The 17,438-nt window shown below is 38.0% G+C and overlaps 1 protein-coding gene across 2 annotated transcripts in view; it reads right to left on the bottom strand.

The window, feature by feature from the left end:
• Positions 1 to 17,438, bottom strand: part of Map2k4 (mitogen-activated protein kinase kinase 4) — a 76,193-nt gene that overhangs the window by 50,702 nt on the left and 8,053 nt on the right. Inside the window, exon 2 of one of the 2 annotated variants that reach the window (XM_090349546.1) lies at positions 16,520 to 16,552. The exons of the other annotated variant lie outside the window; for it this stretch is intronic. Within the exon in view, the coding sequence (XP_090205672.1) occupies positions 16,520 to 16,552 (33 nt within the window). The remainder of the gene's footprint in view (positions 1 to 16,519; positions 16,553 to 17,438) is intronic. 2 annotated transcript variants of the gene reach the window in all.

Below are 17,438 nucleotides of genomic sequence, written 5' to 3'. Positions count from 1 at the left end.
GGGGTGGGGGGGGGGGGGCCAGGAGCCAGTGGCTCATAGCTGTAATCTTAGCTAGTCAGGAAGCTGAAATCTGCACATCACAGTTACAAGCATGGGCAGACAAACTTAAGAGACATAAGAAAAAAGAAAAAAAAAAAAACTGACTGTGTAAGGCTTTTTGCTCCTTGGAAATGTGTCTCTGTAAGTTTCAAAGGCAGAGAATTATTCCAGACCCAAACATCAATGAAAATTTCTGTACTATATTCAAAAATTGCTTGAGACCCCCAAGGCCTTCTGCTTTCTCCCTCTTTGAACTGGAACATCTGTTGCCCAATACCTGTGCCACCACTATATTTTGGAAGTAAGGAGGTCTTCTAGTTTCTAGGTCCATAAATGGATAAAGAGTTCTGGAGGCACAAAATGCTGAGACTCAACCCTATCTAACAGAAGATCTACAAACTGATCATATTTAGGTGGAGTTAGATCTGACTTGATGATACAACAAGGTAAAACTCTGTACCCAGGTATGGCAGGCAGTACATGGCCGTAATCCCAGCTACTTGGAGAAACAATCAAGAGGACTGTCATCCAAGACCAGCTGAGCCAGAGTGTAATACCCTATCTGCAAAACCAACTAAATGTATAAGGACTTGGAGAATAGCTCAAATGGTAGCATGCCTGCCTGGCAAAGGCAGAGATCTGAGCACCAAAATAACTACTAATCTAGTGAGATGCTGAGGTAATGTGAAGGTTTTCTGCACATGGAACATACGTAAATATTTGAGTATGTTTTAGTAGGCTTAAATGGTGGACCCTGGAGACTAGTTATCATTCCCTGAAACCCAAAAGGGTTAATGTATCTGGTAGAGTTGTTAGCTAGGATGATTAAGCTGCAGATTTTTGGAATAACCTATTTTAATGAGCTCAACAGCACCAAAGTCCCTACATCACATGCTGAGGACCAACTGTCATGAGAGTACATGTTAGAAACCAGTCATCATTTCTTCATATGGAGAGAACTAATCAATGACTAACTGATCAAAGGTGGAATGATGATAGAAGTCCATGCAAGCCAAAAAATTGGTCCTTCCTTCACAAGCTCAATCTAAAATATAGAACTACAACAAAACTAATTGAACATCAGCGTTTGTTTTTATAATGGAGATCAGAGATCCCTTTCATCACTGTAATTCATTTTGACAAAAATAAACTAGAAGCAAGGCTCTGGTAGTTTAATCCTAAGGAAGCTGAGATCTGAGGATTACAGTTCAAAGACAGCCTAGGCAAGAAAGCCCATGAGACTCATATCTCAAATTAACCATCAAAAGCTGGAAGTAGGGCTGTGATACAAGTGGTAGAGTTCTAACTTTGAGCACAAATGCTCAGGAACAGTGCCCAGACCCTGAGTTTAAGCCCTAGGACTGGAACAAAGTAAGATTAAAAACAAAAAATTGGAGGTTTTCAAAGCTACTTACTACATAAGAATATGTACCAGATGACTTAATATGAACAGAAGAACTTGACCAGCATAAATTAGATTTCAATATACTCTATGTTTAAGAAACAACATCTGCGATTTCCTTGAAAACAACTACATATTATAGTAATTTACTAACAAAATACTCTAAATTATTATAAAAGTTTGAAGTCTAAGCACAAATGAGAGAGAGAACCTAAAATTTTTGCTGAAGTGTTTGGGATAAGACTGGGTTACATTTCTCATGTGTTTACCCCAACTTTCCAAAGGATGGTCAGTTTAACATGAACTCATAATGTGGTCTGAGAAAAAGTAACCTCCATACTGGTTTTCATAGTGGTTGAACTGATTTACATTCCCGACCAGCAGTAGTCAAGGGCTCTTCCTCCACCCGTCAGTATTTGTTGTTTCTTTCTGATCTGAGTATCAACACTGCTTCTTACTTACATTTCCCTTATAGCTATGGAGGCTGAGCATACAATCCTGTATTGATTGGCCATTTGTTCTTCTTTTGAACTTCATTTCCCCATTTGCAAATTGGATTGTTCTTTCAGTGTTTAATTTTTTGAATGTGTTATAAACTCTGGAAATCAAGTCTCTAGTGAGATGAATAGCTGGAAAATATTTTCTCACATTCTGTAAGCTGTCTCTATGTTCTGGTAATTATATCCTTTGCTGTGGGAGCTTCTTAGTTTGAGGCAATCTCATTTCCTATTTCTTGCTCTTATTTCCGGAACCATTCGGGGTTCTGTTCAGAAAGTCTTTGATTGTGTGCCTATGTTTTCAAGTGTTCTTCCAATGTTTTGCTATAGTAATTTCAAATCTTCAGGTCTTACGTTAAAATGTTTTGAAATGGTTTTTGAACAGGGTGAGATAGGACTCTACTTCCCATCATATCCATGTGGATATTCATTTTCCATAGCCCATTTGTTGAAGAGATTGTCCTTTCAACATCTGATTTTGGTACCTGTGTTGATGATCAGATGGCTGTAATAGTACCGTTTTATATCTCTTTTCCATGCTAGTCCAATAAGTGTTCGTGTCTGTGTTTGAGAGGCAGTATCATGCTGGTATATTTTACTATAGCTCTGTAGTATAAATTGAGGACAGGTATTATGATACATCGTTTTAGTCAAGATTGTTTTTCTATTTGGGGTCTTTTATGCTTCTATATAAGCTTTAGAATATTTATATTTCTGTAAACAATAAAACTGGAATTCTGATAGGGACTGTCCTGAATCTGTAGAGTGTAATCATATATATAACATTGGTTCTCCCACTCCGTGAGCGCAATTCATCCTATAGAGCCTTCTTCAGGTCTTTCTTTCAAGTGCTTCACACTTATTGTAAAGGCCTTTAACACCATTATACCAAGGTATTTTAATCTAGTTTTGAAATCTGTTGTAAGTGGATTATCTTCTAGCAAGTCTACCTCAGTAAGTCTGTCCTTACTTTATAGAAAAGCTACTACATTTTTATTTTTTAGGTCTGAGATTGGAACTCAAACTCTATTCCTAATATTTTTGCTTATTGGCTAGCACTCTACTCTGAATCATGCCTCAAATCCCATTACTAATTCAGTTCATATCCTGTTACTTTACTAACAGTGTTTATACAGTCTAAAATTTTTCTGGTACAGTTATAACTTAACATCCAATTTGATCATGGTGTATAATCCTTTAGTGTGTTGATGAATTCGGTTTGGATATCAAAAACTTTTTATTTATGTTCATCAGAGAAATCACAGAGATTTATTCCATTTGGGTTTTGTGTAAATACTAGCTTTACAGAATGAGTTTAGTGGCCTTCCATACCTTTCTACTTTATAGAATGGGTTGAGGAGCACTGAGTTTCATTTAAAGTTCTAGTCCATGTTGAGTGTGGATGGCTCTTATCTACAATCCTCGTTACTCAGAGGCTGGGTCTGGAGGATCTCAGGTTTTTTTTTTTTTTTTATTCTTTTTTTTTTTTTGTCAGTCTTGGGCTTGAGCTCAGGGCCTGAGCAATGTCCTTGGACTTTCTCAAGGCTAGAGCTCTACCACTTGAGCCTCAGCACCACTTCTGGCTTTTTTCTATGTATGTGGTACCAAGGAATCGAACCCGGGTCTTCATGCATGCTAGGCAAGCACTTTAACCACTAGGCCAATCTCCCAGCCCAGGATCTCAGTTTTAAAAAACACTCAAGGTGGAGCGGGCCGGGAGTTTGGCCTAGTGGTTAAAGTGCTTGCCTAGCATGCATGAAGACCGGGGTTCAAATCCTTGGTACCACATATAGGAAAAAAAAAAGCCAGAAGTGGTGCTGAGGAAGTTTGGCCTAGTGGTTAAAGTGCTTGCCTAGCATGCATGAAGACCCGGGTTTGAATCCTCGGTACCACATATAGGGGGAAAAAAAACGCTCAAGGCAGTTATCTTTGAATTAAGCAGTAAAAAGCTAAGCCAGAGGCATGGCTCAAGTGGAGAGCACAAGTCAAGTGGGCAAGTTGAGCAAGTAAAAGATCTTGAGTTCAAACCTGAGTACCAGCAAAAATAAATAAAATGAAGTTCAGGTAGGATTTGGCAGTGAATCCATCCATTTCCTTGTTGGTTACTGCCTCATCTTATTGGTTATTGTTTGCATCTCCTTGCTCATGATAGATATGTTTATGTTGTTCATATCTTCTTACTACAATCTTGGTAGGCCACCAGTGTCCAGAAATTTATCTCTTTCTTCTAGTTTCCAGTTACCTGGAATATACCTTCTGAAAATAGTCCCTAATTTGTATTTGCTGAAATCTTTTCTTCATGTTAAAATTTCACTAATTTGAGTCTTCTCTTTCTTTTGGTTAGTTTAGCCAAAGGCCTTCTCAGGTTTCCCTTTTCATTGTTCTTTTGCATTATTTTCTTAGATTCATTAACTTGTTCCCTGATCTTTGGTTATTTCTTCTCATCTATAGTTTGGGGGTTTGATTTATTCTTGTCTTGCTAAGAGATTGAGGTACATTGTTGGATTAAGATGTTCCAATTTGTGTCTGAGTATATTGACACTAGGGGCTTGAACTCAGTTCCTCTCATGGTTTTTTGGCTCACAGGTGGCACCTAAGCCAAACTTGCATTTATGGATTTATATTGGATGAGAAATATAGACTTGCATATTTATCTGTCTAGGCTTCTGGTTGCTGACAGGAATCTTGGCACTCTTTCACTCTCAATTATGTATCTGTGTGGAAGATGTGTTTGTTTTTATTTATTTACTGGTCAGTCGTACATAGGGCTTAAAATATGGGCATGGACACTGTCCCTGTGCACTTTTGCTCAAAGCTAACCCTCTACCACTTTGAGCCACAGCTTCATTTCTGTCTTTTTGGTGGTTGATTAGAGATAAGAGTCTCCTTGACTTTCCTGATTGGGTTGGCTTTGATCCACAATCCTCAGGTCTCAGCCTCCTGAGTGGCTAGGATTATAGGTATGAACTACAAAAGCAGACCTTTGTTTTTAATTCGGCCAATCTGTAACTTCTTACTGAAGAGTTAAAATCATTATTAAGAGGTATTTACCCCTATAATTCCAGAGATTTTTTTTCCAAGTTGATTTGAATGCTACTAGTTTTTCTTTTTTCCTTGTTTTTCTTAGGAGTTTGTAGAGCTCTTATTTACTGAATTGTGTATGTTTGGTTCTTCTTTTTCTCTTTATAAAATTTCTCTCCTGAAAATTTTCCTTTCTGTTCATGTTTATGATGTCTTTCTTTCTGTCTGTCTCTCTGTCCCTCTCTCTTTTTTTTGGCCAGTTCTGGGGCTTGAACTCAGGACCTGAGCTCTGTCCTTGGGCTTTCCTCAAGGCTAATGCTCTACAACTTGAGCCACCGCACCACTTTCAGCTTTTTCTGTGTATATGATACCGAGAAATCAGATCCCAGTCTTTGTCCATGCTAGGCAATCACTATACCACTAGGCCAAACTCCCGGCCCTTTCTGTCTCATTTATGTGAAATTTTCTTTTACATACATTCTGTAATGCTGGCTTAGTGGTCATGAATTGCTTTAACTTGTGCTTGTTTTGTTAGGATCTTGCTTCTCCATCATTTTTAAATGATAACTTTGTTGGATATAGCAATCTGGTTAGCAGTTGTTTTCTTTTAGAGCTTGAAGTGTATCATTCCACACTTTTCTAGCTTTTATTATTTACCCTAAGAGGTCTAGGGGTAATTCTGATTACCTTCATATTTAAAAGTTAGCATATTTTTCTCCTGCAGTTTGAACTATCCTTCCTTGTATTTTCTAGCCTTGGCATTTTAACTATAATGTGGCTTAGAGGGTACTTTTCTGGTCTTGTATACTCAAGGTTCTAAATGCCTCCACTTAAATACGCATATACCTTAGATTTAGGAAATTTTCTCCTTTGAGTTCAAATAACTAGTTTTCTATGCTTTCTTAATTTGTTATTCTACTCTATGGCTTAAATGGTTTCTTAACCATGTCCTAGAATACAGACAGACACACACACAAACACAGACATGCTCGTACGCACTTGTACACACTCACACACACACACGCACACACCAACTAGAAGTACTGTGACTGTAACTAAGGACCTTATACATGCTGGGGAATTTTACCAGGAAAGAATATGGTTCAGTACCCTAGAATTTTTTAAGAGAATTTAACTTTTTTTTCTTTTCTTTTATTGCTGAGTGTAATATTTCCTTGAATTTGTCTTCTATCTCTAATTGATCTAGTCTACTGGTGATTTTCTACTATATATTTTAATTATATATATTGAGCTTTGTATTTACAGCAATTATTTTATTTATGCATTTATTTTTGCTTGTTTTGTTTCCAGAATCTCAATTTCCTGGCTGGTTTTCTAGCTATGTTTCATCGATCTTAGATTGACTTCCTTACTTCCTTACTGGTTGAATTTTCTTTGATCTCACAGGGCCACTTCTGGCTTTTTCTGGTAGTTTATTGAAGATAAGAATCTAACCAGACTTTCTTTCTGGGGCTGCCCTCAAACCACAATCCTCACATCTCAGCTTCCTCAATAGACAGAATTACTGATGTGATCCACCAGCACCCAGCAATTTTTATTGTCTTTATTTTTGAGGCCATTTTAATCTCTCTGGATAACACTGCTGAGGTGTTATGAATTTTTGGAAGAGTCACATTGCCTTTTTCATACTACTTGTGTTTCTACATTGAAATCTGAACATCTGATGTGTGTTCAATCCTCTTCCACTGTCACACAGAGAAAGCAGAAAATAGTCACACGAAAGAACTAGTTATTTCAATGTAGCTAAAAAAATATAAACATCAACTCCAATGAGTTTAAAAGGAAAAGGATCTACCTAGAGAATAAGCTAGTAGTTTAAATTTTACAAAGGCATTGGCATTAGTAAGTAATTAGTTAAAAAGGGGGGGGGGGCTAGGAAAGAAAACAGAAGTCACAAGATATAGATATACATATAGATGTATGCTGTGAAGGTGCTAGAAATAATAGTAAGAAAGCCAGGAGCCGGTGGCTCAAGCCTATAATCCTAGCCACTCAGAAGGCTGACATCTAGAGTACTGAGATTCAAGGCTAACTTAGGCAAAAGGGTTCAGAAGACTCCATCTCCAATTAACCAGCAAAAGGCTAATCTGGAGTTGTAGCTCACATATAGAGCACCAGCTGAACTAATTTAAGATCCTGAGTTGAAACCTTCTCATAGGAAAGATGGACAGATGGATGGACGGAAGGAAGGAAGGAAGGAATTAAAATATACACAATATAAACAGAAGAAACAATAAAGAACAAAACAAACAAACAAAAAAAAAACCAATAACTAATTCTTCCTTATTGATGAAGGTAGATTCCACTTCCAAAAACAATTCCAGAAAAACGATCTTCTTGCTATTGTTTGACTGTTTGGAATGTTTTAAGTCTGAACAAGTTAGGCCAGAGATGGTTCTCTGATTTGGGGACTTAGCTCAGTGACAGATTATCAATCTACTATTTTGAGATCTAACCTTGACCTCCCCCCCAAGCACAAGTAGTAACAAGTGTCATGTCCACGTCAGGCCCAGTTTTCTTGACTCCAGGTCACTAAGGACTGTTTCAATGTCATGGGTTTTTTTGTCAATTCAGGGTTTACATCTCCATCTGTGGCACTGACCATATTGCTCAGACTCTCATATAGCCTGCTTTCCACTCAACTGGTGTTAACTCTCACCTCCCTCAACCAACTTTCTTCAACTCCACTGACTCACACCATGTGACTGAGTAATGCAAATGGTGGGCACACACTGACAGTCGCTGCCAGGGCAGGGTTTTGACTTGCAAATTGTACCACCTTCCACCCAAGTACTCTAGATAGGGTCTGGTCCTGGTTCTCAGGAGGCTGAGATCTAAGGATTACACTTCAAACCCAGCCCAGGCACTGAAGTCCATGAGACTCATCTCCAATTAAACACCAGAAAACCAGATGTGGCATTGTAACTCAAAGGGTAGGGCCATAGCCTTGAGCTAAAGAGCTCAGAGACAACGCCCAGGCACAGAGTTCAAGCCCCAAGACCAACAACAACTAAGTCTACAACATTGGATGCTGGTGTGTCACTTGCCTAACCGACTGGGGAAAGATTTTTGTGGGGGGGGGTTAGAGATATAAGACAAAAAGGTCTTGTGCTCTCCACATTTGAGGTGATTCTGCTTATATAGATTTACATCTCTAGCCAGGAATCTTCAATCACAAAGACTACAACAAATAAGCTACTGCTGTAAGGCATTTTCCCCCAAAGCCTGGAATGAGCTTCCTCAGGAGAAAGGAAACTAACTATACTATAAATAATCTAAGGAGACAGACTTTTAGATGCTGAAAAGATTAAAATATTAGTTCAACAGATTTTAAAATAATTTGTCAAATGGATTATAAATTTTTGACAATACTCCTATGGAAGGAATGTCATTTAGTCAGCTTCAAACCAGTCAACAGAGATAAACAAAGCATTCCCTTAGCTACAAGAGAGAAATCAGGCACAATCAAACATCTTATTGTTATGAACAAGGTTTCTTAGGCAAGAGGATTTCCCTAAAACCTGGTATCAGACCTAGTAGAGAATATGTTTGATTGAAATGTCATTGAGGTATGATTCAAGTGGTAACATCTTACCTAATTGATGCATTGCCTAAGTTTAAACCCGAATCAAGAAAATAAATAAGCAAAAATAAAGATAAAAATTATCAACCACTAAGATAAAAATTATCAACTTTTTACACCTGCACAAAAAATTTAAACACAACTGTGTCACAGTTTCAAAATGAAATGTCCCCCTGTAACAAGGATCATGTGTTAAAGCCAGGATCTATAGCTTCTAGTGCTATGTAGCAAGTTTAGAGACTTTAAGAGGTTTCCTACTATCTTGCAAATGACTAAAACACAGTCACAGAAGAATGGCTTGCTTAGACTCTAGCAAAGAACTAAAAGGCCCATTGGTCATGGGTCACATTCATTTTTTCCCTAACACACAATGACTACTCAAAATTTAACTTTCCACGACTCATAAATGAAGCAAGCACCTTTGCTACATTTCTTTAACTACTCCATCAGTATCTCTGCACTCTGTAGAACCAAACCCTTGCTTATACATGTCCCAGTATAATAAAAAGGCTTATGCACCACAATGAAGGAACAGGAAAATGTTCCCTGGCTGAAACACAGTGAAGTGGCTCTCCACTAATGGGCCACATGGCTAAAGAGATTTTTACTTCAAAAGACATGGAACATATGTACAGCAGCATATACCTCTGCTCCTTAAGACATTCACTTAGATTCTTAACTGCATAGAGAAAGTCAGGTTCTTGTCACAAGTGAATTTGGTTCAGTCTTCCCTTCTTTGTCCAAAGACCTATAGTTTCCCACCATTAAGTAATTAACCCTTCAAGATTTTAATCCTGTAAGAACTTTATTAGCCAATGCAGTAGGATGAAGAAAGCTGTAAGATAGACAATTTCACAGTGAAAAGTACCCATGTGCTCAAGAAAACGAATCAGAAATCCAGTTTGAATTAAAATCCAACTGTGCTGTTACCAAGGCAAATAAGAGAGATGGAAAATGAACAACCATCTCCGACACAAAGCTAGTATTGTACACATATGAACAGTCGCCATAGAACTGCCATACTTCTCTTCCCATCATGAATGGCTCCTTGTGACCCTCATTAAATACCTCTTGATTTCAAAAACATTAAGATGTGAATAAGACTTTCATTTCTTAGGGAACACAATTAAGAGGGACTTGTGGTCCATAAATGCATTCTATAGGCTGAAATGCTTTCTTATTTTTAAAATTAGACTACATTGAGAAAAATCGAGTGATAGCATAGCATTCACTGTGCTATCTGTTGCCCTATATATGTAGGGCACAAGCATACCCTGACTGAAATGCTTCTCATTTGCTTTGTACATATGATCTAATGAGGAAAAGCAAATGTCCATTTGAGAACATCATGAGGGGAGGCTTTACTCCATTAAAGCTGGATGACTGAACAGATGTAGTGAGGGAAAAGAACTGGCTCAGAAAGCATTAGCTAGAGGGTGAATAATACCTGTTGGACAAATACACACTGAGCACAAGAAGTTCAGTCTGTCTGTTGTTCAGTTTTTTTTTAATATGTCTTGGAGGATATTTCTTCTCCTCTTTATTTTTTTTTTTTGTCCAAGACCAGGACTCAAACTGGCTATCTGATGCTTGCTTTTGCTCTTTGACTGGTGCTCTACCACCTGAGCCAAGCCCCCAGTCAATCCCAAGCTTCTAGAAATATTTGCAAAGCATACCTCTTTTTTGTTGACATTTTATTATCATCAATTATAAACAATTACAGGCGTTTCTTGCAAACGAACAATTTCACAATTAAGAGCATGAGGACACATCCTGGTAACCCCAGCTCTCAGAAGCAAAGAGGCAGGATAATCAAAATTTAGAGTTTAAGGCCAGCCTGGACTACCCAGTCCCTCCTGCCAGTGGCTCCCATCTGTAATCCTAGCTACTCAGGAGGCTGAGATCTGAGGATCACGCTTCAAAGCCGGCCAAGGCAGAAAGTCTTCTGAGGCTCTTATCTCCAATTAACCACCAAAAAATCAGAAGCAGAAATGTAGCTCAAGTGGTACAGCCACCAGCCTTGAGTGAAAGAGATAAGGGACATAGCCCAGGCCCTGAGTTCAAGCCCCAATACTGGCAAAAAGGGAGAGAGGGGACAACCCAGAGGGTTGTTCTGAAGAAAACAGAATGTATGCACACCTGCAATACCATAATGAAACTACTCAATGCAATTAACGCAACTTTTTTAAAACGTGACAGTGAAACCCCCTTTGTACAACTAACAGGTGCTAACTAAAGTCAAGTTCTAAGTGGGTGTGGCCCCCAAGTACTTACTAATGGCATTTCCTGAGTAATGACAAGTGTTCAGTTCAAACCTCAATACCACCCAAAAAAAAAAAAAAACCAACAACAAACAACAAAAAAAAGTTAAAAAAAAAAAAACAATTATTGTTGCTATAATCCTAGCCCACTAAAGGAGGCTGACATCTGAAGATCCGAGTTCAAAGCCAGGCCAGGCAAAAAAATGTACTGTGAGACTCTTATATCCAATTAATCACAAAAATTTGGTTCACGTGGTAGACTGCTAGCTAGCCTGGAGCAAAAAAAACGTTCAAGGATGGCATGCAGGCTCTGAGTTCAAGTACTAGAACCAGCAGCAATACAAATAAATAAATTTCACATTAAAAATAAACAAGAATCAGTCATTTAGGGGCCTCTATTCTCCTACTATTACAGTGATGTGCAATGTCACCAAAAATATGTGTGCCATTAATGGTAGCAGCTGTGGAGCATATAATTTTCTAAATAAAGATCTTGTTGTTCCACAAACACTCCCAAGTAAAACAGCTCCTAAAAGCCATCAAAAGTGAAGAGGCAAAGTTACTGAAACTCAATACTCACAAAATTTTCTTTAGAGACCAAGACCTCTTTATGGACTGATAACACACTGCAGCACAGGAAAGAAACACCTGACGGCATTGTGTAAAAACTAAATTATGAAAGGAGTATTTGACAAACTCACTTTCATACTGAGTATCTCAAAATTCTTTCAGATGTTTCCTGAAGAAAATCCCTATGCCCAAGGATTTTTAATGGACAATGTTCTCATGCAAAAAGAAAGTCAGAATTCTGACAAACATCAGGCAAATATGATGTTTGTAAAAGAATTTCTCAGAGTCAGTGCTTTTAGGTAAACCTTCAGCTTTACCCCAACATCTTGTTTTACACCAAAAGCATATAGTGTTCTAAAGATAGTACTTATATCATTAAAGTCAATAGGCATGATAATTCACACTTGGCCATAAATTACACAAATACCTTTTACATGTACAAAAGCGTATCTTTAAATGATTAACCCATTGCCTTCTAAATGTAGAAATTCTACATTTAGAAATGTGGGCTATGTTCCCTTAAAGTATTTTAATCTTCAGAATAATCCAATGATTAAAAGAAACAAGTATTGTTGTCCTAAATATTTTATTTTCTTATCTAAAATATGTTATCTTAAATAAATATGTATATTTAGAAAACCAAAGATCAGATAAATTCACAAACTGTAATTTACAGAAAGGATCACCATGAGAAATGGTGGATTTGTCTGAGGTCTATGAAAATCTGGGTCCCATGTTAAATCTGCGACTTAACGCTTTTTGTGCATGTAAATATATCCACCCCTCTTCAATAAAATTGCATTACTTTACAGCAGGCAATTGTAAAAGCTGATTGGAATAGAGTGATGTGGCAATATAAAGAACAAAAAATTATGTGAAAGTCAAACAACAGGGAAAAATTAATCCTTCAGAGCTTCCATTAGTCATCAGAATCATGTGACAATAAATCTTTGATATGTGACAGGGAATTCAGCATTTGAAGCAACAGTACTCAAATTCAATAGACTTGAACAAAATCTAATTTTTTGTGCTCTTTGTCTCTTCCCTACCTACAATTAGTGTATGGCACGTAATCACTTCTGATAAATCAAATTACAAGCTCCCCTGACAATTCTGAAACACCTTTAAAATAAAATTATAGCTTCTGGCACTAGAATATGCCTCAACAGGGGGGAAACTAGTCCATTGATGATTTTTAGAGAAATGAGCAACTTTTTTTATGGCAGTTTAGGGGTTTGAACTCCAGTCCTCCTATTACTCCTTGGGCTCTCTACCATTTAATCTGTACATACATCCTTCTTTTTAGCTTTAATTATCATTCAGGTAAGATCTTAGGCTTTCTGTTTCCCAACCTCTGCTTCCTAAATAGCTGGAAATTGTAGATGTCATTACAAATGGCCTATGAATAACCACTGTTTGGGGTTGTTGTTGGTTTTTTGGAGATGGGGGGCATTTTGTTGGTGATACTTGGCTTTAAATTGAGGGTCTGGCCAGAGTGTGGCCCAGTGGTAGAGTGCTTGCCTAGCAAACAGGAAGCCTTAGGTTCAATTCCTTGTTACCACATACACCCAAAAAGCCAGAAGTGGTGCTGTGGCTCAAGCGGTAGAGCACTAGACTTGAGAAAGCCCAAGGATGGTGCCCAGGCCCTGAGTTCAAATCCCAGGTCGGACAAAAAAAATGAATTAATTAATTAACTGAGGGTCTTTGACAGTCTACAATTTGAAACATACCCACAGCCTTTTCTTTTCTTTTGCCTTTACAAATTAGTTTTAAGGTAATATAAATCTGGCATTTTTGCGTTGGACTAGCTTCAGATCAAGATCTTCTAATCGGTGGCCTCTTGCTTTAGTGGGATAACACAAACTATTGTGCCTGGCATACTGACTGAGATTTGGTCTTACTAATATTTTTTGTCCATGGCCTCACCATAATTTCCCCCAATTTCTGCTGTCTCCTGAGTAGCTGGAATTACAGATGCGAGCCATACTGTGTGGCTCAGTAACAACTTTGAACAAAATTAATGTTAAATGTCCGTTATTCCAGAGCAAACTCGAAGAGTGCTTATGCAAGCATACAAATATTGCACTTGCAATTTTTAGGTCATGAAACAAAAGCATGTGCCTTTGGAGGAAAAAACAAAATTACATATTTATACACATATATAAATATCAGCTGAAAATGTTTTGTGACGTATTAGTACTAATATTAGCACTAGTACAAAAATAAAAGTTGTCAACCTCCCCTGCCATCTTCCCAGCTCCACCTTTCCCTGGTGTGTGTGCTCCTTTTTCCCCAAACCTTCAGGGAGGTCAGAACCAGCCAGCATGGATGGCTGTGGTCTGCTGGAGACCTGTACCATGGTTTCTGACAAAGACAGCAATGACTGCATTGGCACAGGAGCAGGCACCTGTAGTCCTAGCTGTTCCAGGGGCAGAGGCAGAAGGAAAGCTTGAATCCACAAATTCTGCCTACCTGGGCAACAAGGTTATGATTTCCCACCACCCCCTCAAAAAAAAAAAAAAAGACACTGATGATGAGACTCACAGCACCCCTTATGCTCTGTATTTCACAAGAACATCATCCACAAAGGGCCAATTCTAGTTCACTTTCCTGTGTTCCTGCTAAGAGCAGGCTGCCTTGTCTACCCATTCTGCACAAGCACCTCACTTGCTATATAGTCTTTCCATGGATGGAGGATACATGGATGTAACTGCTGGACCCGCAGAGCTGGAGAACTCAGAGCTAACCCCCCAAGGCTCCTGCCTCAGTCTCCAAGCCTCTACCCATAGAGCTGTTGGCAAGTACTCACTGTTTCTCACAAGGTATACACTAAGAAGGGCAAGAGTGTGAATATAACTGGGAAGGGGTAGCATGCCATGTTTGTGCTCAGGATACTGTATCAGTTAGACAAATGTTCTACTACATGTCATTCCTCAAGCCCTTTTAGATTCATATTATTTTTCAGGTAGGGTCTTTCTTTTTGCTTGAGGCCAGCCCTGGACTGTTGCTTCTCTTAAATACAGGGCCTTCCTTTTTGCCTAAGGCCAGTCTTGGACTGGACTCCTCTGACCTATGGCCTCCCAAGTCGCTGGGAGGCAGGCCTAGACCACTATGGTCAGATGGGATTTCTCTAACATTTGGCCAAGCCTGTCCCTGAGCTGAAATCTTTGGGTCTCTTCTCCCCACCCCCCAAGTGGTTAGGGTTATAAGTCACCATGCCTGGCCAGTTGATTTTAAAAGTTTTAAATGTCAGTCTTTTTTCCCAAGCTAGATTTTGTGTCCAAGTTAAAAAACTGCCATATTGAATATTAAATGAACACGTTAACATAGTAAACAAACAACAACAACAAAAAGCTAAGATGGGTGCTGGTGGCTCACATCTATAATCCCAGTTGCACAGGAGGCTGAGATATGAGGTTCATGGTTCAAAGACAGCTCAGGCAGAAAAGTCCCCATAAGACTATTATTTCCAATTAACCAATCAAAAACAGATGTAGAGCTGTGGCTCAAAGTGGTAAAGCGCTAAACTTGAGCAAATGAACTCAGGGTCAGTGCCCAGGCGCTGAGTTCAAGCTCCAAAACTCACACACACACACACACACACACACACACACACAAGCTAAAACCACAATATACTAAAATTAAAACAGCATAAAACAAAAGTTATAATTTCATTCCTAGTATATATTATGTATTTGTGGTTCACTATGGCTAGGAAACCATATACTATTTTTAGTTTATTATTTATGGTAAAAAGGGACTATCTGGAGACATAGTTCAGTGATTCTAACATCTGCCTGGGAAGTAAGGCCGTGAGTTCAAACCCCAGTACCCTTCTTTTCCCTTCAAAAAAAAGTAGAAGCACCTGAGAAAGATATTAATGAATCAACTAAAAACTTCTGCCCTAGGAGTTAACTGCCTTTTTCTGCTACTTACCACACATTTATTTCACAGAAAGACACAATGGCCATCAAAAACAGACTAAGCATTTTAAATTTAAACACACACACACACACACACACATTTTCTATTATACTAGAAATGCTTTCTCTCAAGGTTAACTTTTCTCCCCTTTGCAGTAATTTACTTAAGAGTGATAGGCCCTAGCTACCAATCCTCCAAAACTACGAATAAAGAAAATGAAATCATGCATTATATTCTGGAATGTTTCTACGTTAAATGAAGTTTCTTTGATATAAGTTTTGATTGTATTTTATATGAAATCAAGCTTAAAATTCAAAATACACTTTGTTTTAGCTTTATAACCATTACCCTTTATTTTGACAGAAAATCTATTGTATGTTTTATGAAGTTTCATATCCTAATTCAGAATGGGAAGGAAAAGAAATAAGTTTTATTTTTAAAGAAAAAAAATTGCCAGGCACCGATGGCTCATACCTGTTATCCTAGCTACTCAAGAGACTGAGATCTGAAGATCTCAGTCAGGCAGGGCAGAAAAGTTCCCATGAGACTCTAATCTCCAATTAATCACTCAGAAACTGGACGTGGAGCTGTGGCTCAAGTGGAAGAGCACTAGCCTGGAGCTTTAAGCTCAGGGATAGCATCCGGGCCCTGAGTTCAAGCCCCACAACTGACCCCCTCCTTAAAAAAAGAAAGAAAAACAAATACTAAAGTTCATTAGATATATTTTCAAAACAGTCAATTTTAAGGCATAATATTAATGAATGCAGTTAGGTGGTTTCTGTACCCAACTTAAAATTTAAACTTAACATTACCCAACTTGTAATTTAAATTGTAGTCAAGCCTATATAGTTCTATTATTCTATGCCTATATACAAATGATATACATGTATCTTTTTCTCCAGGTTCTATGGCTCAAACTTCAGACATGCTAAGTAAAGGCTCCACCACTGAGCTATACTGCCAGACCCAGGTGACCAGTGCTGTGCACTGTTTTTCTATTTCAGGTAAAAACAACAATTGCAAGCCAAGTGTGTTAAGAATAGATTTGGGAGGGAGGGGTAGAATGAAAAATGGAAGCTCTTGAAATGTGAAACTGCCATGGTTGGTTAGTTGAACAACAAGTGGACACATTCCCAATACCAAGATGGATATGAATATATATATATATATAATTATCATAATATCAAAATATAGAGCTTACTTTGTGCCTTTTCACAGAAGTTTATCTGAAAGCCTAAAGTAAAAGAGATAAGTTCCAGTTCATTTACTGTAAATCAAACAAACCAAAATTAGAACATGACATTGCATTTTTATATTACATTTTGAATAAAAGTAATTTAAGAACAGTTCAAATCATATTACCCCCACCCCTCCACATACCATGTAATAACACCAGGCCTTTTTTTTTTTTTTTTGCCAGTCTTGGGCTTGGGCTCAGGGCCTGAGCACTGTCCTTGCACTTTCTCAAGGCTAGAGCTCAACCACTTGAGCCTCAGCGCCACTTCCAGCTTTTTTCTATGTATGTGGTACCGAGGAATCGAACCCAGGTATCCGTGCATGCTAGGCAAGCATTCTACCACTAGGCCAAACTCCTGGCCCACCAGGGCTTTCTTTTAAGAACTTACTCTCAAGCTTTGCTTATGGCTCATGGAAGAGCACTTGGCTAGCAAATCCAAGGCCCTGAGCAACACCAAATAATATTAATAATAAAGTATGATAATAGTTAATAATAATATATCAATGAAATCAAGATTAAAGAGTGTCACACTGTTTTAACCTTTATTTTCGCTTATATTCAATAAAATGCCATTTAATCATGAAAAGTTAAGATAATTCAATTTTCATAGCTTTTAACCTACAAATTCAAAATATATCACAAATCCCCTCACTAACCCAAATCACTGGTTTAGAAGTACTTCTGAAAAATATATGTGATTAATTATTACCCATAACACAAAAGCTTTAGTTAACTCGTAAGTTATAAAACTTAAGCATACATAAAAAGACAACATAGTTTTCTAAACATCAATGTCAAATGGTAAAACAAAGAACTACAGAAGAGAAGCTAAAATTCTCCTACATTAGCACAGATAAAGAGTGTCCTTGGAAACTGTAAGATC

The sequence above is a fragment of the Megascapheus bottae genome, chromosome 17, assembly GCF_031878675.1.
Source record: "Megascapheus bottae isolate mThoBot1 chromosome 17, mThoBot2.hap1, whole genome shotgun sequence".
Taxonomy (NCBI): Eukaryota; Metazoa; Chordata; class Mammalia; order Rodentia; family Geomyidae; genus Megascapheus; species Megascapheus bottae.
This window is presented reverse-complemented; position numbering and strand designations above follow the sequence as displayed.